The sequence below is a fragment of the Gobio gobio genome (assembly GCF_949357685.1).
Source record: "Gobio gobio genome assembly, chromosome: 14".
NCBI classification, from domain to species: Eukaryota; Metazoa; Chordata; class Actinopteri; order Cypriniformes; family Gobionidae; genus Gobio; species Gobio gobio.
In genome coordinates this window covers 3,871,369-3,895,792 of record NC_137107.1, presented here as the reverse complement: position 1 = coordinate 3,895,792, position 24,424 = coordinate 3,871,369, and the positions used below count along the sequence as shown (strand labels likewise).

General features: G+C 39.6%; 1 protein-coding gene across 2 annotated transcripts in view; it reads left to right on the top strand.

Annotated features, from left to right (window-relative positions):
- The window catches only part of fstl4 (follistatin-like 4), a 353,963-nt gene that overhangs the window by 138,556 nt on the left and 190,983 nt on the right, over positions 1 to 24,424 (top strand). For both annotated transcript variants that reach the window (XM_079834259.1, XM_079834258.1), the window contains exon 4: positions 10,280 to 10,507. In XM_079834259.1, the coding sequence (XP_079690385.1) occupies positions 10,280 to 10,507 (228 nt within the window). The remainder of the gene's footprint in view (positions 1 to 10,279; positions 10,508 to 24,424) is intronic.

The window sequence follows — 24,424 nt, the reverse complement described above, 5'->3', positions numbered from 1 at the left end:
GACACGTTGTCACCCTCGTCCCAGACCCAGAAGCTTGTTTCTTACTTGACAGGCAAATCGGTAGTTCTTGTTTTAAGAATAAAATGTTTTAAGGAGAAAGGAAACAAATCAATACATTTGTGGCATTGATGTTTGAAGAAAAACCTCACTAGAACCAAAGCTTCAGAAAAACACTGTCTGATGAACATGTGAACCACCTGTAATCTAGGACGTGTTGTAGCTTGACAAATAGGCCGGTCACCACAGCTTTGTACAACAACTAGTCTTTCACTACAGTAACTACTCATTTCAGAGTGTTTGTCTTCGTTGATTCATTCTTCTACACCTGCCGGAGTAAAATGCTCTACACACCACCCGCACGCCGCTAACAGATGGAGCGGGAATCTGACGATCAATAAAGTGTTATCAGGCCGCCCAGTGAGTCCAGCGCTGGCTTTGTGTTGGTGTGTTTACATCTGAAATCTTTAGAACACTCAACCTGTCACACACACACACACACACACACTTCGCCTCAGTCACGGTCCTTGAGTTGTAGCTCATCGCTCTTTCTCTCTGTGATTCACTTTGACTTTTGACCTTGCTCCTTTTTGGAAGTCGTGTTTCATCCCAGACATTTAGCAGAGCGGATTTGTAAGAAGTGTGATGGATGTTGGCTTTCAGAAACCTTCTGTTCGCTTCATATTCAAGATTGCATTGTTCTCTGATTATTGCGGAAGTTCATGCATCACAGTTCTTAGCAAAAGAGATCAGATTATTCATGACTTATGAGTGATGAGTCTGATATCAGTGCAGGAACAGCTTCATGAAAACAGCACAAACATGGGCATTATAAATCTGTCCGTTTATAGACCTTGTAAAACAGCTGATAGATGACCACTAACGCTCTCTCATGATTGTTTGCTTTGGTGAATTGCTGATGAATTTATATGAAGTGCGATTGATTGTGTACGGCTTCATTTGGGTTTAGATGGAGTTTCATGCTTACTATTTCATACAAATCTTCCCTTTCATATGAATCAAACTGCTGAGGTTGGAAGGCCTGTGACGGTGTGACTTCACCTCAGATGAATTGTGTATTATTATTATGGCAAGTTGCGATGTTGCTTTACCAAGAGTGACAGCTGTATTTAAATATGAGCGTTGATGAATGTACCACTTCATGTGTGAATTAAGTTATTGCCAAGCTTCTCTGTCGTAAGCTACAAAAATGTATTCCAACAATTTCAATGTAAATGTAATGTTTACAATGTAAATGTAATGTAAATGTTTCACCCCCCCATTTTTTCATACTGCACATTTTTTCAGACTTTAATTTTTGTATTGAAAGTATGGTAAATAGTGGTAAAATGTACCAATGATCACATTTAAAAATATAGCAATTATCGGGGCCAAGCACAAAAAGGAACAATGCCAACAAATTCGTTGATGTGTTACTTGAGAATGATTTGGTCAATCTAAAAGTTTTTGTCAGGATGGTCTGAAGATGATCAGAGCCAATTTTGGTGAAAATCCGACCAACGGTCTAGGAGGATTTGGAAAAAGAAGGTTTTCAAAGAAATTCAAAATGGCGGACAGCAAGTTCGAGCAAATATGACACAATTGGTATCGTTGTTCTCGGCATGACCCAAGGAATATATCAAGACCATTAGGGTTCATTCATTAGAATAGGCTAAATTAATCAAACGCTATTAGCACTTCTGGAAAATTCATTATAACTTTTTGAGACCCTTTTTGAGTACCTTCAGGACATGGCCCCGATGACACACACTGAGTTTCGTAAAATACATTCATAAAATATAGCATTTTAGGACAAAATTCTAAATGGCCGACGCCCATAAAAGTCAATATTGGAACCTCTGCATGACACACTGAATCAGAAGAGACCAGTTTTATTATTTTTGGGCAAACCATTCAGAAGTTATAGCCAAAAATAGCCATTTGTACCAAGCTTGGTCTGAATATGCTAAAGGGTTGCGGAGATATTGCCTTGCGTCCAATTTGGCACGTTCTTCGTCACATTCGTTCGCGCGTTATTCGAGAACGGTTGGGTTTATCAAAAAGTTGTTATGTTTTTGCCGGCATGGTCTGAAGATGATCTGGTAAAATTTTTATGAAAATCGAATAAACCATCCATGAGGAGTTTGAAAAAGTTGTTTTTTTGGGTGGGAAAAATTTCACACCAGACATTTTCATAACACTCTTTCAGTGTGCCAAATTTCACAACTTTTTACCATACGGTTCTATGGGCTGCCATAGACTCCCATGGCGGAAGAAGAAGAAGAAGAAAACTAACGGATACAATAGGTGCACCATTCGGTGCTTGGCCCCTAAATAGACACTTTTTGGCATATCATATAAATAACCTGTAGCCTGAATTATATAACAATTAGGCTATCCATCTCATAGTGAAAACCAAGTCCGAACTGAAGTTCATGTTTCGATACATTTTATACATTCGGTTAGTTATGGTTTGGTTTCACATTGCAATTATGCGAGCGCACTAAAGAACTTTACATGACATACTCGCGTCCTGTCATCATCATCTATGTGGGCGGCATCTTGACATTGATTGGTTTGTAAACGGACGTGCGTCTGACGTCAGCGTGTTGTCAATTCGCCGGGTAATTTTGACAAGAATGAATGAAGAACAGACGCATATCATTGCCACTAGTGAACCATTGCTTGACTATTTCTTTTCGTTTTGAATTGTTTCGTTTAAAAGTGGATATTTCAATCTTTCTCATATTTCTCATGTCTGTGAGGCTGAGTTTGGGTTTATTTATGAGACGTGTTCAAGAGCAATGCAAGTGATCGCGCCAGCGCCTCACAATTGTTATCTGCTATAGCCTATTTGCTTCTTATTTAGTAAATCCAGGCAATTGGCTGATGAAACATTGATTACAATTAAGATAAAATGTATACAAAACGAAATTCACTTTAAAGAAAAGCTTTCTACAAAACAAAAAGTAATGAAGTGGTCAAAATCATTTCTCACCTTCTGTCTTCTGACATATTGCGCAACTTTTCACTTTTCATAATCAATATAGCCGAGATGAAATTTAAAAATAACATTATAATATTTAAACATAAACTTCCTGTAAATGGTCTGAAAGTCTGAACCATGCTTTCACACTAGAAACAAAGCAATTGTCAATTGTCATATTATCCATATTATCAATTGCCAATAATTACGAAACTGCCTTATTTCTTTAAATTCCGTAATTTACTGTATGTGATTTGAACGTTGCCTCAAAATAACTAGTGAAAAGCATGTTTCGGTACGGCCAGACGTTCACATTCGCGTACTCGTCTAAAGAGTGTTTCAGATGTAAGAATAGGACTGTGGCTAATTGAAATGAAGGACTGCGAGTGTTCTGTTTACGCATTCTTCTGTTCTCTTTGAGTGGCTGAAGAAGAGTTATTTGAGGAAAACTCTCAAAAACATGAACGTTCTGCTTGTACTTTTGACAGGGAAGCAGGCCGGATGATAACAGAATTAAAGCAGCACATGCTCGGACTGCGGCGGCATTGATATTCAGACATCTCCTGTGCTGTCAAGAGCATTCTGCCATCACCGGTCTCACGGAGAGATTCAAGCATGACATGCTGCCTTACAATCACATTCATCTGCTTCACAATAAATGCAATATCCCTGAAGGCTAGATGACGAGCAAAATCAGGTTTCTGTATTTACCTGTCACGGCTTATTTGAGAAGGGCAGGGTCATGTGACCAGGATATCCGCACCACAACCGCATATGACATTCATGCCACAAAACAGATATCTATTGATGTTTAAAAGTGTTTTATTCACAAAGTTCAATGCTACTTGCCGTTTCTATGTAATTGTTTATGAAATTGACTAGCCATTTCTGAGTGAAAATTGTTTCTACACAATTTTTAAACGCTTGAATTCCCCTCTTTCAAATCAGTCAGCTGTGTCTTACTGACTTATTCACCCAAACAACAGAAATAGCACTGCACCTTGAGTATTCAAATCAAGTCATTGTCATTCATTTCCGTGCAAACATGCCTTCTTTATGTAAATTAGACTCATTACAGACTGCTATTTATGCACAAAACTCAATGTTATTTGTCTGAGTAACTGAGCATTTATCTGAGAGGGATGTTTGTGTGCACTTTCAGAAGCAGCAGATAATGGAGAAGAGCGCCATAACCGGGCATTTATTTTAAGAGATTATTCAAGAGGTGATTTTGTGGGTGCGTTTGCGCCGCTGCCTGATCTGCATATTCATTTAGTGAATCAGGTGCTAAACCGTCGCAAATAATTGTGCATGCAAATAATTACTTTACTTTACTAAGCAATCAGACGCACATTTCCCTGTCACTCTCAGGTCCCATGAAAGTTCATTGGTAATTAATGCGACTGGATGCCCCCCTGGATGACCGAATGAATGCTTTAAATGGAATATTTGTTTCTTAAAATATAGCTAACCATTTTTGGATGTTTAAAAGGGATAGTTCACCCAAAAATGAAAATGCTGTCATCTTTTACTCACCCTCAAGTTGTTCCAAACCTGTTTGAGTTTCTTTCCTCTGCTGAACACGAAAGAAGATATTTTGAAGAATGTCTGGCACCAAACAGTTCCTGGTTCCCATTGGCGTCCGTTGGTTGTTGTTGGTTACAAATATTCTCCAAAAAAAATGGGGTGTGCGATATTGACAAAAAAAACAGTACCTCAATATTTTCTGGGATTTTATCGAAAACAATCATTCGTGTTTTGTCGTGGTCATCTGACTCCTAAAGTTTATGATATTCTTCATATTCTGTGGTGGTCAGTTCACAGCAGTGGCAGAAATCATTTTTTCCAATGATTTGTACCTTTTATGGGCATTTTACCATTATAAAGGCATTTGTTTTATCATCTTTTGTTTCAAATTCTTACATTTAATCAATAAATTCTGTTAGAATAATAAGACTCACTTGGGCAAATTAAATCAGTGTCAACTAAATTCATCTTTCCAGTGCGGAGAAGCTCATCTGAAGTGGATTTAGATCATTTGCAGACTGTTTAATGAGCTCAGAGGGACAGGAATGAGTTTAGCCTGCTGTTACACATGCAGAAATAATGGGCTGATGTTTTACAAATAAAACGTTGAATATTGATATTAGAAAGGATTTTGAAAAAGGAAAAGATGCTATAAATGTGAAATTAAAACTGCCAGTAGGTGGCAGAAAAACAATGTTAATGAGTCATTGAGATTCAACCGATTCATTCAAACGGCTGATTCATTCATAAACAAAGCATTTGACTGCTAAATGAGCAAGTCATTGAATCATTCATTCAACCGATTCATTCTAATGGCTGATTCTTTCAGGAAACAAAGCATTTGACTGTCTAAATGAGTGAGTCATTGAATAATTCACTCAACCAATTAATTTTAATGGCTGATTTATTCAGGAATGAAGCATTTGACTTGTAAATGAGTGAGTCATTGAATCATTCATTCAACGGATTCATTCAAACGGCTGATTCATTCAATGAGTGAGTCATTGAATAATTCATTCAACTGATTCATTCTAACGGGTGATTCATTCAGGAACGAAGCATTTGACTGTCTTAATGAGCGAGTCATTGAATCATTCACTCAACCGATTCATTCTAACGGCTGATTCATTCAGAAACAAAGCATTTGAGTGTCTAAATGAGTGAGTTATTGAATCATTCACTCAACTGATTCTTTCTAACGGCTGATTCTTTCAGAAACAAAGCATTTGACTGTCTTAATGAGTGAGTCATTGAATCATTAATTCAACCGATTCATTCTAACGGCTGATTCATTCAGGGACAAAGTCATTGAATCGTTAATTTAACTGATTCATTCTAATGGCAGATTTATTCAGGAATTAAGCATTTGATTGTCTGAATGAGTGAGTCACTGAATAATTTATTCAACCGATTCATTCAAATAGATGATTCATTCAAGAATGAAGCATTTTACAGTCTTAATGAGTGAGTCATTGAATCATTCATTCAACCGATTCATTCATTCAGTAATGAAACACCGCTGTGTGTTGCTCAGAGACACCAAACAGTCTTGTAGCTTTGTTTGGAACTATTTTAATTGGAGAAATGGAGCAAAAACAGACAATATTGTGTCTAAAATGCAAGTAAAGTCTTGTTTATTGAACTGTTGTATAAAATCAATGGTCCAAAAAGCAGCCTAAACACTCACGGTCTTCCTACGAGTCTGAAAGTGACGTAACGCCGCTTTGACTGTTGGGAAGGAGTCCACTGCGGAGCTCGCATAAGTGCTGGCTCGGCAGAAGTGCGCATCGAGGGCGCAAATCGACCGCAAAGGGGGCGCTCGCGAGCACCCTTCTGAGACCTAAAATGACAAATGGGACACCCTGCCGTCTCGTGGACTTAACGGACACATGCACGCGGCGGCAATTGTAAGTCCACTAGACCGAAAGTGCACATGAAGTGTGCCAATATCACATTTGTAATCATGCTGATATTTGGAGAAAAACGACTCTCTGTGTGATATTGATTAAGTATATTAAATTATGTAAATATAAAGGCATACAGAGGTATTTTTACCCCTTATCTTGAATATTGAGGGCATTATAAATGCATTTTAATAGAGTAAATCACGCAGTGAAAGTGTGCTCTAAATGCTCAAGTGCACTAGTCTAACCTATAGACTACATCACGTAGTGTATGCGTGCATGTTCAGCAGAAGAAACAAACTCGTATAGTTCTGGAATAATTTGAGGGCGAGTAAATGATAAGAGAATTGTCATTTTTGGGATAACTATCAATTTAAAGAACCCTTTCCCACTATCACCATCAATGCCAATGAAGAACCTCTATAAACATTTGAGAAACTTAACAAGCGGACTTCTTTTCTGCCAGAACTTTTGGATGAATGTGCCCTGGAGGTTGGAGGGGTGGTCTGCGGTTAATGTCAGAACGGACGCTGTTCATAAGATGTGAGCTTTCAAGGATTACACCACTGTTGCTCTTGTCTGAGCGACTCCCTTTGAAAGGAATCAATTAGTCACATTTACTTGATGACAATGGGACGAGATCCATAGAAATCCACAGCAGGCGAACAATACGTCCAAACATTCCCTCTGTGATTCCCCAGGTTCTCCATATGTGTAAGCATCTGTCATCCCGGCCCGGAGTGATTGCTGACTGAGTCGGACAAGCAATAGTTTGCCGCTTCTTAACAGTCCCAAGAATGGCCGCAATAAAGAAAGGCATTAGCGGCTTGGCAGAGTTCGAGAGCTTTCGGTGGAACCTTTAAGACTCGTGTATCACCATTGTCTCGCTGCCCACATTGAATGGATTACAAATCAACTCTTTAGCTTCTTAAGTAAATCACAGCGGAGTGCAGTTGGGAATTGTCAGCGAGCGCATGCCGCGATTGCAAAGTGGATGACGCCTCTGCAGAATCGCTAATAGTGCTGTAAAAGGGGCATTTGTGTTTCGGACCAGATTGTTTCGACTTGGAGCAGAGAAAGAGTTCAGAAAGACGGTCGGACAGCAGGCGTCCGATGAAGAGCAAATCATTTTCACAAAAGCAGAGCTCAGCTAAGCGCCTAATCTTCAATGCTCAGGGAATACAAATGATCTGGTAATCGTCTGCAACCTTGACACGGAGGAGGAAGGTCACTGTGTTGCCGTTGCTTTATGAAGGTGCAGTAAATAATTAGTAAACCAAAATGACATGGGCCGGGCTCCTGAGGCGCTGCTCATATTCTTTTGATGTTGATCAGATTTCACTATGTCTAGCCAGGCAAGCATCACTATTACTGCAAGCCACACTCATCCAGAGACTATTCAAGTTGAGCATGTGGTGTTTGTGCTCCAGACGCGAATGATCATATCATATGTCTGTTGTTGAGGAGAGTTTGCTGAACGGTGATTAAACTGACTGGAACTAATCGATTTGAATACACACCTTCCAGCCAATCGGGTGTTCAGACAGACCATGGCATTAAACGATATACAGTTGCAAGAAAAAGTATGTGAACCGCTTGCAGAATCTGTGAAAATGTGAATCATTTTAACACAATAAGAGAGATCATACAAAATGCATGTTATTTTTTATTTAGTACCGTCCTGAATAAGACGTCCACAAGAATACGTTCAAAAGTTTATGAACCCTTCTTAATCCTGTGTGTCAAATTCTTCAGTTTTCCGGCATATTTAGCATATTTGAACCCTTTCCAGCAATGACTGTGTGTTTTTGAGATCTGAGGACGATTGAGGGACTCAAACACAACTATTAAAACATATTGAAACAATCACTGATGCTCCAGAAGGAAACATGACGCATTAAGAGCCGGGGGTGAAAACTTTCGCACAGGATGAAGATGTCCAAATTTTTATTTTTTTGTTTAAATAGCTATTTTTTTTTCATTAAGTACTGCCTTTTGAAAGAAACACAAGATACTTACATGTTTCCCTGAAGACAATTACTTTGATTATTCAAATTCAATCAGTTTTCAACCCCCGGCTCTCAATGCGTCGTGTTTCCTTCTGGAGCATCAGTGAATGTGTGAAGCTTTTTTAATAGTTGTGTTTGAGTCCCTCAATCTTCCTCAGATCTCAAAATCACACAGTCACTGCTGCAAAACATGCTGGAAAACTGAAGAATCTGCGGGAGCTGGATGGTTTTTTCTGAAGAACTGCATAGTTTTCTTTTCATAAATAAAATATAAATTAATCTTTATTAAAGTTACAAAAGTTATTAAGCCAAGAGCATGGAGTGATTTTCTCTTTGTCTTTTGTTGTTTGTTTGTTTGATTAATAATAATGACACAGACGACAGACAAGGATTATTAGGCTGCTGTATCTTTAAGAGCGAATGCACGGATCCAATATACTGATACACATGCGTTTTCTTTTTTAACTGTTTATGTTCACGTAGGACAAAACGGACTATATTTATGAGGATATTTTGCCCTAAATTTGTGTGTATTTGTCCATTAGAGTGCAAGAAGAAGCGAAAGAGCATTTGGACACTATATGTATTGAGGCGGCTTTCTGTGTGCGCGCATTAAAGGTTCAGTGTGTACATTTAAATGTTTTTGAATTGCATCGCTCACCCCTACCTTTCAAAGCACATAGAGAAGCTACGGTGGCCGACACAGGACAAATAAGTCATCGTCTGAGACCGCAGAAAGCAGCTAGCGCTCTGTAGAGAAGTTTGTCCCTTTAGGGCTACTGTAGAAACATGGCGGTGCAAAATGGCGGCTTCACTGTTAGGAAACCCGCGGTGTGTGTAGATAGAAACGGCTCATTCTAAGGTCATAAAAACATAACGGCTCATTATGTAAGGTCTTTATACACCACTATATTATATTGCATTTCTGTCAATACATCCTCATGAATATTACACACCGCACCTTTAAAACACACAGACAGGAATTGATAAGTGGAATCTGAATGCATGTGTGTCTTATTGAATCTACAGTTCTTGGAAATTTGGAACCGGTTCTAAAATGGAACCTGTTCTCGATACCCAACCCTAATCGCAGTAGTTATTTTTGCTGGAAAAGTGTTATTATACGGCATAATCATGTAGTAATGTCCATGATGATTGAGTAATGCTGTGGTTAGACTGAAAGATCTCATCTGTGCACAGTTTAGTTTCATGCTTGGTGCTGCATAATCTCTGCCAGTCGACTCGTTCTGTTGCCTCATGGTGAGTACCGTCATACGGCCAGCCTTAACTGCGTATGTTGAACAGAGCGGCCAGCAGCGATCCGGGTTTGATGCCACTCCAGCGGTCTCAGTCAGTGGTCCAGAATTAATTGGGAATCATTTCCTACCTACCAGCTGTCGCCCAGAGAAAGTACTAAAACTGGCATGGCCGATGCACAGGCGCAGAATCGGGCGAGTGACCCCAGCAGGAGATTTCCTCTACTGCGTTCCTGCGGCTCTGGAAAGAGCGATCCAGACCACAGCAGCTTTTCCCAGTGCCAACTCAGGGAATCGGTGGGGAGCGGGTTTATAGACTTGGCCAGAGAAAGTTTAACATAATCTCTGAGATAGTGTGAACCGCACACTGCTTTACAAACATGCTCGTCTTTGTTTTACTACGTTCAGAGCATATATAAACTCATTTTGCTTTCATAACGTGAGATCAAAACAGGATAATTAGAAAAAAAGATTGATTTGATCAATCTGCAATTGACTGAATGGTGAAAATTGAAAAATAAAGAGGGATCGATGTTGTCAGAAAAGAAATCTTGATGAATCGATGTTGATTTTAACTTTGAGCCTTCTCTCTCTCTCCAGATGACGGGCCATGCAGGAGGACGTACTGTGGCCGGGGGCGGGAGTGTGTGGTCAGGAATGTAACGGGCCGTGTCGAGTGTGTGTGCCAGGAAAGGTGCCACGCTTCGTTTGTTCCCGTGTGTGGCTCTGACGGGCGTTTCTATGAGAACCACTGCGAGCTGTACCGCACCGCTTGCCTGCAGCGGAGGAGAATCTATGTGGTCCACAGCAAAGACTGCTTTTTCAAAGGTGAGATGCATGATCCTCACGCTACTGCAACTGTCCAAAACTCATGTATGTTTAAATGGCGGTCAATTCCTCTATTTTTCGGTGGATCGTTTGAAAAGAGATGTTCTGAGCTCAATTAACAGCACCTGTGACCTACAATTCAGGAAAAATGGAACTATTGAAACCACATATACGCTAGTATCTTATTCTCTGGGTGGCCTTATAAATGTGTTAAGATTAACTTTTATAGGTAGATTAATCCTAAAGTGCTTCTCCAGATATCCCCTTTCATGCAAATGAAATGTTTATTAGACATTTGACAAGTCCGATCTCAGCGAACATGCAAACTGGTCTTCTGATCCATTCATGTATCACTATGAAACAGCTTCACAAACAGTCTTTTCAACCACACAATATCTTACAATTATTCAGATTATCACAGAAGTAACAGGATAAAAGTTGATTTTGGATATAAACACTGATGTCTACGGTTGCGATTAAAATAGAATAAATCATCTTTTGAAATTAATTTGATGCTGATTCATCCAGTAATGAAACAAGTGAAGTCTTTATGAGTGAGTCATCAAATCATTCATTCAAGAGATTTGTTCAAAAATGCTGATTCATCCAGTAATGAAACAAATGAAGACTTTATGAGTGATTCATTGAATCATTCACTCAAGATTTTTTTTCAAAAACGCTGATTCATCCAGTAATGAAACAAGTGAAGTCTTTATGAGTGAGTCATTGAATCATTCACTCAAGAGATTTGTTCAAAAACGCTGATTCATCCAGTAATGAAACAAATGAAGTCTTTATGAGTGAGTCACTGAATCATTCATTCAAAAGATTAATTCAAAAACACTGATTCATCCAGTAATGAAACAAGTGAAGTCTTTATGAGCGAGTCATTGAATCATTCACTCAAGAGATTTATTCAAAAACGCTGATTCATCCAGTAATGAAACAAATGAAGACTTTATGAGTGAGTCATTGGATCATTCACTCAAGATTTCTTTTCAAAAACGCTGATTCATCCAGTAATGAAACAAGTGAAGTCTTTATGAGTGAGTCACTGAATCATTCATTCAAAAGATTAATTCAAAAACACTGATTCATCCAGTAATGAAACAAGTGAAGTCTTTATGAGTGAGTCCAATGAATCATTCACTCAAGAGATTTGTTCAAAAACACTGATTCATCCAGTAATGGAACAAGTGAAGTCATTGAATCATTCATGCAAACCATTTTTTTTTTTAATAATTCTTCAAATGAATAAAACAATTTGGCAGCAGTTAATATTTTGTCTGAACCTCTAGTAAATTACGTTATGTTTTGTTGTCTGTTCAGAACCGTGGGTGAATTGTGATCTCTGTTTGAAACAACAACAAAAAAACGTGATTCTCGTTTTATCCAGAATCGATATCCAGAATGTTGTCAATAAGTCTAAAAGATGCTGTTCTCTGCTGCCAAAGCAAATCCACTTTGATACACTTCCATACATGTGCTCAGATTGATACATCCGCCATCGTTACCGTCCACATTACTGTGCATCAAGGGTAGCTGAAATTCAGATATGCTAATGTTTGGTTTCCTACATGCGCTGTAAGCAGACCAATCACAACAGACTGGGCCACCTGACCAATCAGAGCAGGCTCTGAATAAGAAAAATGCTGATGCTGCAATGTGAACAGAACAAAAGGAATCTTTAAAATGGCATAATATGGGCACTTTAAATATATACATGGTATCAGTGAAAAGTAATAAAACATGCATCATAGCTCAAACTGCGAGATTCATCTCCATAAAAATGCAGATATGCGTATATACATACCCTGCTGAAATATCCAGAATAAGGTGTGTTTTGCATGCTGGGACCAGCGTGAGGAGTGGGAGTGGCTCCACCAGCTCAGTTTCGATTGAGGACAGCGTGACTCTGCTACTCCAGCTAGACCAGCATATATGAGCTCAAACCAGCATAAACCAGCCTGGAATTCATGCTGGTTTTTCAGCAGGGCAGCTTAGAGGTCTTTGGGGCAGCTGGAAGATTTCAAAGCCAAAACATCTAATCCAGCACGGCTTGTTTTCTGTGAATCTTGAGATTTGTTTTTCTTACCATGTCATGTGATCATCTGTAGTCTGCACATAAGATGTGACATGTATCCATAAGCTGCAGTTTTTGATCTGTGATGGGGAATATGCCTCGTGATAAGACGGTCAGGGTTTATGGCCTCTAACTAAAGGAAGGTCAATCTAAAGCACTTGACAACGTTCCACCTCATAAATAATAATAAAGCATTGTGCCTTTGTGCAGGGCGGAGGTGTGCAGTCTTGAGCTATAAAGTATTTCATATCAAGAAGGGAAAGAATAACGTCGGCAAACATTGCTAGGAGATGAGCTTTAATCCACTTACAGAGGGCGACGCTCGCGTAAGCAACGTCACGTTGAATGTCACGGTGGACTCGCACATTTATTCCAGCATGTGTAACCTGAAGGAAAGGAGTCTTAGGTGCGTGTGTGTGGAGGAATTTACACACTATGCCATGTGTCAGGAGTTGTCCTGCATGGGTTTATGGTGATTTGTTAATCCTGAAGGTTAAATTCAGTTTTTCCACTTTTTTAGCTCAGAGCTTTATGAATTCTCTGTTATATCTTCAGTTTTAAGTGTCAGTTTTAAAGTTAGTGTGAATTGCAAAATGATTGTGAGTAGCAGCTGAGAGTTTGATGAGAAATGTTTGAGTTCATAAGCAGATCTCTGACCTGTGTCTTATCGTGTCTTAATGTCTGTACCCGAACCGAATCACTTCTTAGCCAAGACCGATGGGCATATATTAATGTTTAAAAAAGAAAAACCCCACCCAGGACAAACCCGATAAAATTAGACCCGAGTCCAACATACATTTTTTTGGGACCTGAATGTAAAAAGCAGTGATGTCTGCACAGCTAGGGACTTTTGAACCGGGGCTGTTCTTTCTTGGGATGTACTGCATTCTCAGATATTTTAACAAAATATTCTGGGCACCATGAAAGTTTTGTGAAAATGATCAAAAATGCTGGAGCTGGCTGTCAATGTTTTTCCAAAATATTGGTGGGGAACGAGTTAAACACCTGAAACGAATAGTGGAAACTTGCCGTATTTTAACACATTTCGAGTCTTCTTGGTTCCATTCGTTAAAAGTACATTTATTTTAAATGACCCAAGACCCGAGGCGACTAATATCAGACCCAACCCCCATCCAAGGTACTCTTCCCAATCCCTCTTGGGTCGGACCTCGGGTTTTAAGATCCAACTGGACCCATGAAGACCTCCAATCTGAGCACAGTAATGAAACAAGTGAAGTCTTTATGAGTGAGTCATTGAATCATTCACTCAAGAGATTCATTCAAAAACGCTGATTCATCCAGTAATGAAACAAGTGAAGTCTTTATGAGTGAGTCATTGAATCATTCACTCAAGAGATTCATTCAAAAACGCTGATTCATCCAGTAATGAAACAAGTGAAGTCTTTATGAGTGAGTCATTGAATCATTCATTCAAGAGATTAATTCAAAAACACAGATTCATCCAGTAATGAAACAAGTGAAGTCTTTATGAGTGAGTCATTGAATCATTCATTCAAAAGATTCATTCAAAAACACAGATTCATCCAGTAATGAAAAAAGTGAAGTCTTTATGAGTGAGTCATTGAATCATTTACTAAAGAGAGTCATTCAAAAACACTGATTCATCAGTAATGAAACAAGTGAAGTCTTTATGAGTGAGTCATTGAATCATTCATTCAAGAGATTCATTCAAAAACACAGATTCATCCAGTAATGAAACAAGTGAAGTCTTTATGAGTGAGTCATTGAATCATTCATTCAAGAGATTAATAAAAAAAAACTGATTCATCCAGTAATGAAACAAGTGAAGCCTTAATTAGTGAGTCATTGAATCATTCATTCAAAAGATTCATTCAAAAACACTGATTCATCAGTAATGAAACAAGTGAAGTCTTTATGAGTGAGTTATTGAATCATTCATTCAAAAGATTCATTCAAAAACACTGATTCATCAGTAATGAAACAAGTGTAGTCTTTATGAGTGAGTCATTGAATCATTCACTCACGAGATTCATTCAAAAAACACAGATTAATCCAGTAATGAAACAAGTGAAGTCTTTATGAGTGAGTCATTGAATCATTCATTCAAGAGATTTGTTCATAAACGCTGATTCGTCCAGTAATGAAAGAAGGGAAGTCTTTATGAGTGAGTCATTGAATCATTCACTCAAGAGATTCTTGGGTGTTGTAATTCATGAAAAAAGTTGTATTTTTGGGCAAATGTAAAGACCCTTTCACATCACAATTGAAATAATAAGGCTGAAGGATATGCAAATTCACTCCTGTACAGTAGAGGGCGCCGCTCAAACAAACCTTTCAGACCTTTAAGAATTTAAAGAGGTCATATGATGCGATTTCTTGTTTTCCTTTCTCTTTAGTGTGTTATGTAGCTGTTTGTGCATGTATAAGATCTGCAGATATTCTTAAAATAAGATATTCTTTGTCAAAGATTAAGGCTTAGCCACACCTTCCTAAAACACTTTGTTCAAACACAGCTCCACTAATCTACGTCAATCTGTGGGGGCAGTTTCATAACACCGCCCAAACAAATACGCAAAGAAAGGCGTAACTTGTTGTTATTGTTGCCGCCGCCATATCTTGGAGACCAGTGTTGCCACAGTTACTTTGAAAAAGTAATCTGATTACTGATTACTGATTACTCCTTTAAAAAGTAACTTAGTTACTTTACAGATTACTTGATTTTAAAAGTAACTAAGTTAGATTACAAGTTACTTTGCTAGTTACATTCAGCAGTTGCCAACAACAGCCCTGCCGCCTCAGCATAGAAATGACAACCGTTTATGCCAACACTCACTTTATTGGAAGTGCATTTTTAACAGTAACGTCAACAATGTATCTCCTGACATTTTAAGTTGAAATTAAAAAATATTTCCTGAAAAAACAAAAAATGTAACAAAGACAGTCTTTCTTGACTTCACTTAATTTAAATACTCTCCCCGAGACGCAAGAAGAAAGCAAAAATATATATTTTTACTAAGGAAAATGACAAAAATAGTAACGCACAGTGACTTGGATAAATTACTTTAATCTGATTACTGGTTTGGAAAAAGTAACGCGTTAGATTACTCGTTACTGGAAAAAAGTAGTCAGATTAGAGTAACGCGTTACTGGCATCACTGGTGGAGACGCTGTGTTTTTCGTTGCAAAATCCAAACTACTTTGTTTGGCCTTCCAAAAGAGGGCACAATTAGAAACATTGGTTAAGATTTATTTACAACACTGTTCCAGAACAGTACAACCCAAATATTCGAGTGTGTGCTGCACATTTTTCGGAGGACTGTTTCTAGCAACTGGAAGAGTACAGGCCGTTTCTACGATAACAAATGCAAATGTACCAATCTGATACTTTCTGGTCCAGTCACGCTGGCAACGTTGATCAATCAGATTCGGGCTCGAATTGTTAAGGAAGGACCGACATTATCATCTGTCAATATCGCCTTGCTTTGGGAGCTGATATCTTCAAAAAAAACTTTAACTCGATTTTTCAAAAATTCTCAAAATTGACTTCAAACATGTGTAACCTGTATTATTTTCAATGTTTTTTAATAGAGAATGTGAAAATAACTTTGCTCATTGCAACTCATTTTGCCAGTACAGGTCACATAGAATAAAACGATCACACATTTGGTTTCTTCTATCCTGAGGAAACTGCTGTTATTTAGTTCAGTGCGGGGACTTTTGGTTTTGCAGTGGTGTTGATGGCTGTGAAGCACCAGGTCTTGACCGCATTACAGTCCTACACCACTTCAACATAATCATTTGAGTCTTTCGAAAGAGCCGTACAGCCAACAACAAACAAACCAAAAAGTACAAAAACACTGACCAAGCAAGTACAACAAAAATATGACCAAAATAGCCAAATTTCCAATCTTTATTTTCTCGTAAACAGCCATGCATTCGCATTCACACACGTTTAGCCATTTATAAAGGTAATTTCTGAAGGAATAAAAGGGTTTAATCATCTGTTGGTATCAGTTTGTATCTCCAAGGCTTCTTCGGACACATACGAACAGGGCATTCGTCTCTTTGTCCATGCCTGTCATTAAAATGAAAGACGCCTCCTCGGGTCACTGTTCAGCTCAACTTTGATCCCAACACTCTCTCTTACAACACATAAAAAGCAGCAGCAACAGACTGCATTGGAAAGGCATCTTTCTTCTCTGCAGGCCGCCAGAGTGCCACAACAAAGCGTGCGAGCGTTTGACTGATGCCCGGCGCACAGTGGGACTCCTCTGAAGCGTCCACCATCGCAACACCAAAAGGTGTACAAATGAATCTCTGGTGGGCCGAGGGATGCTGGGAGGTGTTTTTGCCGTGTCAGTGACAGAACTGCTAATGATCGTGGAGTGCATTCACAATATAAATGGTTTCACAGTGCTGAGAAATTACTTAATATAACAATATGATTGTATACTCAGATGAACCACATGAAATCTGGCCAGGAGCATTCCCAGCTCACCCCAAAATAAAAATAAAAAAGATTAAATAAAAAAAGGGCATGAGAGTCACTGACGTATAGCTCTTTGAAAAAATATGATTAATTGGCTGAGCTTGCCCCAGGTTAAGCGTAAGTTATGCTGCCTTCACATTCAAACGGAAATTTCCTACTTCTGAAGTCGTAATTGCGAAAGTACTTTGTTGTTGGAAATAATTAGGAATCATGGAGGACGCCAGGTTCATGCTCGCCTGTTTCTTGGGGAAATGTTGCTTTAACATTATAACCCACATATAGACCCACAGAAAGAAGAAAAACGTAAATGGCATCTAATGCATGCATATATACTCTATATTGCCAAAAGTATTGGGACACCCTTCCAAATCATAAAATCACAGAGCGGGGTCAGCGCATGCTGAGGGTCACAGAAGTCGCCAACTTTCTGCAGAGTCAAGAGCTCCAGACCTACAAACTTCTGTGGCCTTCAGATAAGCTCAAGAACAGTGTGTAGAGCTTCATGGAATGGGTTTCCATGATCGAGCAGCTCATCCAAGCCTTACATCACCAAGTGTGGGATGCAGTGGGGTAAAGCGCGCCGCCACTGGACTCTAGAGCAGTGGAGACGTGTTCTCTGAGTGACCAATCACGCTTCTCTGTCTGACAATCCCATGGACGAGTCTGGGTTTGGCGGTTGCCAGGAGAACGGGACTTGCCTGACTGCATCGTACCAAGTGTAAAGTTTGGTGGAGGGGGGATTATGGGGTGGGTTGTTTTTCAGGGGTTGGGCTTGGCCCCTTAGTTCCAGTGAAAGGAACTCTTAGGCCGTGTGTCCACCAAAGCATTTTTATCCAGCTGAAAACGTTGAGCTTGAGAGGATTTTGGCACCGCAGCGTTTTTTTTCAGTTGAGACTCTTTGCTTGTTATAATACGGAATATCCGCGGAAGTGTTACTAGTATCTCATTTCACAGATAGTTTGTTTCTGTATTGATTCTATATAAAAATGCTGATACAATTGAAAGTATTTGCTCTGGCTGTTGTTTGAAATTATTTTGTTCTGTTATTATGCTGCTTGTTTTCATCTGTTGACGTTGTAGCTACAGTACCAGCAGAATGTGGCGGTTGGTCGGTGTTGTATTTGTCCCGCCCCTCCTCCACTGTGATTGGACAGCTGGGTGAAAAGTGACAGTGATGAGTGCTGCGTTTTACTCAAAGTTGAACATTCTTCAACTCTCGGCCACCAGTAAAAAAAATGCAGAATGCTTTAATGCTTCAGCATACCAAGACATTTTGGACAATTTCATGCTCCCAACTTTGTGGGAACAGTTTTGGGACGGCCCCTTCCTGTCCCAGCATGACTGCGCTCCAGTGCACAAAGCGTCGCTCCATAAAGACATGGATGAGCGAGTTTGGTGTGGAGGAACTTGAGTCCTGAGCTCAACCTGATAGAACACCTTTGGGATGAATTAGAGCAGAGACTGAGAGCCAGGCCTTCTCGTCCAACATCACAAATGCGCTTCTAGAAGAATCCCCATAAACACACTCCTAAACCTTGAGGAAAGCCTTCCCAGAAGAGCTGAAGCTTTTGGAGCTGCAAAGGGTCGCCGACTCCACATTAAACCCTACGGATTAAGAATGGGATGCATGTAAAGGCAGGCGTCCCAAAACATTTGGCAATATAGTGTATACTGACTACAGAATCAAAATTGTGACAATCCTAGAAATCAGAAAAATTGATTTAACCCACAATCCATCTCTGTATAGTCTCTCAGTACTGCCAACAACACGAACGTCAACCATCATGTGGTCTCGCCTCAGTAAATTGAAGAGACTTTTTCCAGCTTTTTGTCTTTTAAGTGTCATCCAGGTGCAGTGCAGATTTGTGTTTCTGTAATAAATGAGCCCAAAAGCGCCGCTATCCTTCTTTCACGATGGTGAATAAACAGGGCTCTTCAGTCCGTCCGGTCACGTGGCCACTTCATTAGCGTTATTGCTCCCAAGAGATTCATTACATTAAAGTATTTGCTATTTGAAATGGATGCCATGTTCTACTTATAAATGTCCCCTGTTCCTGCGTGAGTCCCTCGCCTCATAAACATCACTCTCAGATGCGAGCGACTCAAGAAAGCTCAAATGTGATGCATAGAGTACAGCATCAGAGCGAAGCCTTTGCTTTGGGTTAGTGTTTTGGACAAAGCTTGCACATGAAAGCAGCTCGTATTCATTTCTCAGGTTATTTTACATTTGCATTTAAGCCTGCGTATGATTAGATGACCGTTAAATAGTCCATTTACTACAGTCTTGTAAGGTCCAGTTGGTGTAGTATTTACGTCTGTGTGTTCTCAATTTTGTGCATTTTGAAATTTCTCACTGTACTGTGCTGAGTGTGTTGTCATCTGAACAAGCAGAAGGTAATCACTCACATTGAGACCTGTTCCTTCTTTTATGGCTTCTGAAGACTTACAATACAGAGCACGAAGTGTATTAACTTGACTTTTTATGATACTCTTTAAATCATTTTTGGAGCAGAAGTGGGGCAGTTGCACTGGGGCTCGTGGATGCATAACACCTTACTTTATACTTGATTTCAAAATATTGGGCAAATGGAGCTTTTTACAATAAATAACATATTGACTCTTGGTCGGACCCCTCTGCGTCTCTTTTTAATGTCATTTTTCGATGCACAGGTACTCCATTGATTTCAGTTTGCCCAATGCATTAGATAAAGACATAGACTGGGTAAACCCAGCCTGATCTGCCGACGATTTGATTTCGCCCTGCAACTCAGTCTGGAAACCTGTACATTCATTTATACTGCCTCTGTTACACTTTTGCAGGAACCAATCACAGACTGGCTTATCCACCTGACACGCTATTGGCGGGTTTAACACGATGACGGATGGAGAAGCGATGGGTCGTTGCCCGTTGATCACGCCTCTTGTGGTCTGATTGGTTGAAGGACTATCCAATTGCGTACAGAGTCATTTGAATTATGCTCGTTGATCACGCCTCTTGTGCAGTAGAAAATACAGAGCAGACTCCCCAGACCAGTGTTCAATCTTAAATTGAGCTTGGTCTGGTGATAGCCAGAAAAATAAAAACATTTAATTCTTTGCTTTTGTAAAAGTAGACTTAGTAGATTTTATAAATATTTATAGGCTACTTTTAAATTTAGCAATTAACCCCACTCCTACCCTACATCTACGGTGGCCCAGTAGTGCACGACACAATGTAATATAAAAAGCAATCATAAGTTTACAACACAACGAAAAAGCCACAACACAGCGGAAACAAGACACAACACAAAGAAAAGGCCACAACACAACGAAAAAGCCACAACACAACGGAAACAAGCCACAACACAACAAAATTAAGCCACAACACAACGGAAACAAGCCACAACACAACGAAAAAGCCACAACACAAAGAAAAAGCCACAACACAACGGAAACAAGCCACAACACAACGAAATTAAGCCACAACACAACGGAAAAAAGCCACAACACAACGAAATTAAGCCACAACACAACGAAATTAAGCCACAACACAACGGAAACAAGCCACAACACAACGAAATTAAGCCACAACACAACGGAAACAAGCCACAACACAACAAAAAATCCACAACACAACAAAAAAGCCACAACACAACCTTTCCTCGGCCAGTCCTTCTGCTGTCTACCGCTGGCTCTGATGTCTCCAGCTATAATTCGTCTTGTGTAGATCTAACGGCCGATCTTTGCTCTCATGGATCTATAATTTGTTCCCTGGCAAATCGTTTAGGCTGAGGGCAAAGTGAAGTTTCATTACTTTTTTATTTTTAGGCTATTTAACTTTACAGTTGTAGCCGACTAGCACTGACTTTGAATGTTTGACTGAATTGTTTGCTTTATTTCATGTGTAGCTTATTATACCTTTTACTTATACTTTTGAATTATTGATCATACATAAACTTGCATTTAACAAAAAGAGACTGGGTTGTGTTTCATGTCATTTAATGTTATCACAGTGATAATCATATGGTCTGAACCAGATATTAATATACAGATTTTCTCCTCATTGTTGTCACTACTAGAACAAGCTCCTGATTGGTTAACGCGGCGCGAAAATCCGCCAAAGTTCAGACTTTTCAACTCGGGCGATTCGCCATTCGCCAGTCGTGTCATTCGCGCCGCCGAATGTCTATTTGCGTCTTTGCTTTGATTTAACATGTAAATCACTCGCGTCCGGTGTGAACGCACTGTAACGGGAAGAATCTTGAGACTAACAATATATTTGACGCAAATTAATGCAAATATTACTTGCAAATAGTCCCAAAATGATTATTTCCCAACTAGAATTAGACCTAGAATTGCATTCACTGTTCTGTTTCTTTATGCTTTATAAAAATAAACAAAATTGATGGAAACTGGGTCTGAAACGCTTTGAGCTTGTCCACTTTCGTCCAGTTGAAAACACATTTTGGACCGGATTGCTTTCGTAGTGTAAACGCTCATGTGGTCAAATGCACTGGAACAGCCTCTAAAAGACGCCTTACTCTCCTCCGACTGACCTAATGCTAAACATTATGGGATGCGTGCTAGCCAGACGGGATCTAAACTCTCGGCTGGAGACACAAGTTTGGTTTGAAGATGCGAAACGTCCCAAGCTCAATGTTGTCTCTCCATTCCTGATGTCTAACACACACTCACAGCGTTCGGCTGCTCTTGTGTCTGTCAGAGCAGAAACTAAAGCTGATGCTCTCCGTGTGTTTCTCCGGCGTCTCCGCTCGTGTTCATATGGAAATTACATGAGCTTATTTCATCCATTAGATCTAAAGATCTGAAAAACACCCGCCCATAGACCCTCCCCTCGAAGAAATCAGGACACAAGTGGCTGAACGTGGACAGAAGAGACGGATTAAAACACCTGGTGTGAACGGGAATGTCTATTTGTGATAGACGAAAAACACATCTTTATACCAGGCGTAAACAGAGCCTGACAAAAATGCATTTATTCAAATGGATAGAATCAGCATAAATCTGTTCTTTGTGAAAGCAACTCAGTGAAAACATATGAACGTGGCTAAGCAATGTTCCATCTTAAATTGGATTTAATGATGATAAATGAATAAACCCGGTTGTTGTGCATTTAAAATACATTGAGTGTATTAGTACTATACGTGTTTCATGTATGAATGAATGACTGACAAATATTCAGCACATTGTGTTTAGCAGTTTATGTTAAAATGGATGCACATTTTATATGCAACTCAAATACATAAATCTGAATATTTTTGAATGCATCATGGCAGTGAATTTTCTCAGTCTCTTGCTACACTTGCAGATGCAGCCCTGAATAGTAAAACTGCATTCGATGAATTTGCATGCAAAACAAAAGGACAAATTAGGACAACTGTTTTATTATTAGGCTTTGTTGTATATTAGCATCATATGAGAGCATGCTCAGTTCAGACTGTGGCTTTTAACACACGCCAAACAAAATAATCTCCTCTGAAAGCGCATCCTCACATCCGCTTTAGAGACTTTGACAGTCCTTGTATAATGCGTTTATCTCTCTCTATGCCTCTCACTCGTGACGTATTGGTCTGGGTTTCAACTGATGGCTTTCACCCAAATGAGCTCTAATACTTTAGTCCCGGGCTATTTAATTTGAGACGCTAAATTACAATTTTGAACGGTGAAAGTAAAAGCTATTTTTAACCAGGGAAAGAGGAAACTGTAACTTTTGGGATTTGTTTTTACATGAATCTTTATCCCTCAGCGGTATGTCATTTAACTTCACGAGGTCAATGGGGAACGTTGTGTTGCTCAGGAGATCTACTGGATGTCTCATTTCTGTATCATCTTTGTCTCAGATGTTTCTCCTACATGACCTTAAACACAGAGCGAGTCACTGTAAACCCTAACGCTCCAAATACTTAATTGGTTTGAGTAGGACAGCTTAAATTAAACGAGTTCAGTTAAATGAACTGGTATGATTATTTAACTTTCTTTTTCTTTTGAGTTCACAGCACAGACACATCTCAAGTAAAGTTTCATTGTATTGAGTTGTATGGACTATTTCTTTTAATTTAGACAAACTTAAGTTTAACTGAAACTGGGCTGGGATTTCTTATTCGGAGTGTGTATTTACACCAAGTGAAAATAGCGTGCCTTGTTGGCAAGTGCTATTCACACTAGCTCTGCCTAACAATGCCTGTGTTAGAGCGGGACTGAGACGAGAGGCGTGCGGATCCATATGCAATGCCTTTCATTTACAAAAGATATGTTCAGAACAGGCAGGGGTCAAACAGGTGTGATATGGGCAAGACAAAGACAAGACAAGGCAAGAGGATAATCCAACTACCAGGCTAAAGTCCGGGCATGAGGCAAACAGTATCCAAACAGGGCAAGACGAAAGAGGTAATCCGAGGCGAGCAAGAGTCCAGGGCAGACAGAACACAGGAAACCAGGCTAGGATCAAATTACAGGGCAATGTACGATGCATCGTTGAAGAAATCAACTAGTCACGACTGTTTCTGAAACGCATTGTCGCAGATTTGTCGTTCAACCACGTTGGTTAATGATGTCACTAGGGATGTAACGATTCACTTAACTCACAATGCGATACGATACTAATTTCACGATACGATTTTCACAGAATTTTTTCTTTACAAAACGAGATTCAAGACAAATGTAACAGTCCCACTGGAGGCAAGTTTCAGAACCCAAGTGCAGTTTTATTCCAAAATAGCAAAACATAAAACAACGACTTGCATGGCAAAACAATAAACAAAAGACTTGGCTTGACTAAACTTGACATGAACAGACTTAAGCCCTATTCGACCGGGATTAGTATTATGTGGGGACCTCTGGTGATTTGTAATAATTGCGGAGGTTTTCTGTGATCTTAATCCCGTGCGAATCGGCCATGTCTGTAATTTTTAAAGTAAAAATTCCTCCGCAAATGACCTCCCATATTTTGGCAAACACCGAGGTCCTGTGATAATATTAGTCCCGTGTGAATCGGCTTCTCTGTGATTTGGCCGGGATTAGGCGGATCGCATACCATTTTTGCAAGGTTTTTGTGTCCTGTGCGCATTTTTATCTTTATCTTTCACAAAGAATGGAGCTAGGCTGCATATGATAAGCACCATTATGAATTCCCGGGGGGGCGGGGTTAGTTTCTAAATCACTCGAGGTCCCCAGATAATACTAATCCCGCGCGAATAGGGCTTTAGACTTGACAAAGACTCACCACCAACAGGTTACAACATTCAATAATCAGACAAAAGCCCTATTCGCACGGGGTTAGTATTACCTGCTGACCTCTAGTAATGTGTAATAATTGCGGAGGTTTTCTGTGATCTTAATCCCGTGCGAATTGGCCATGTCTGTA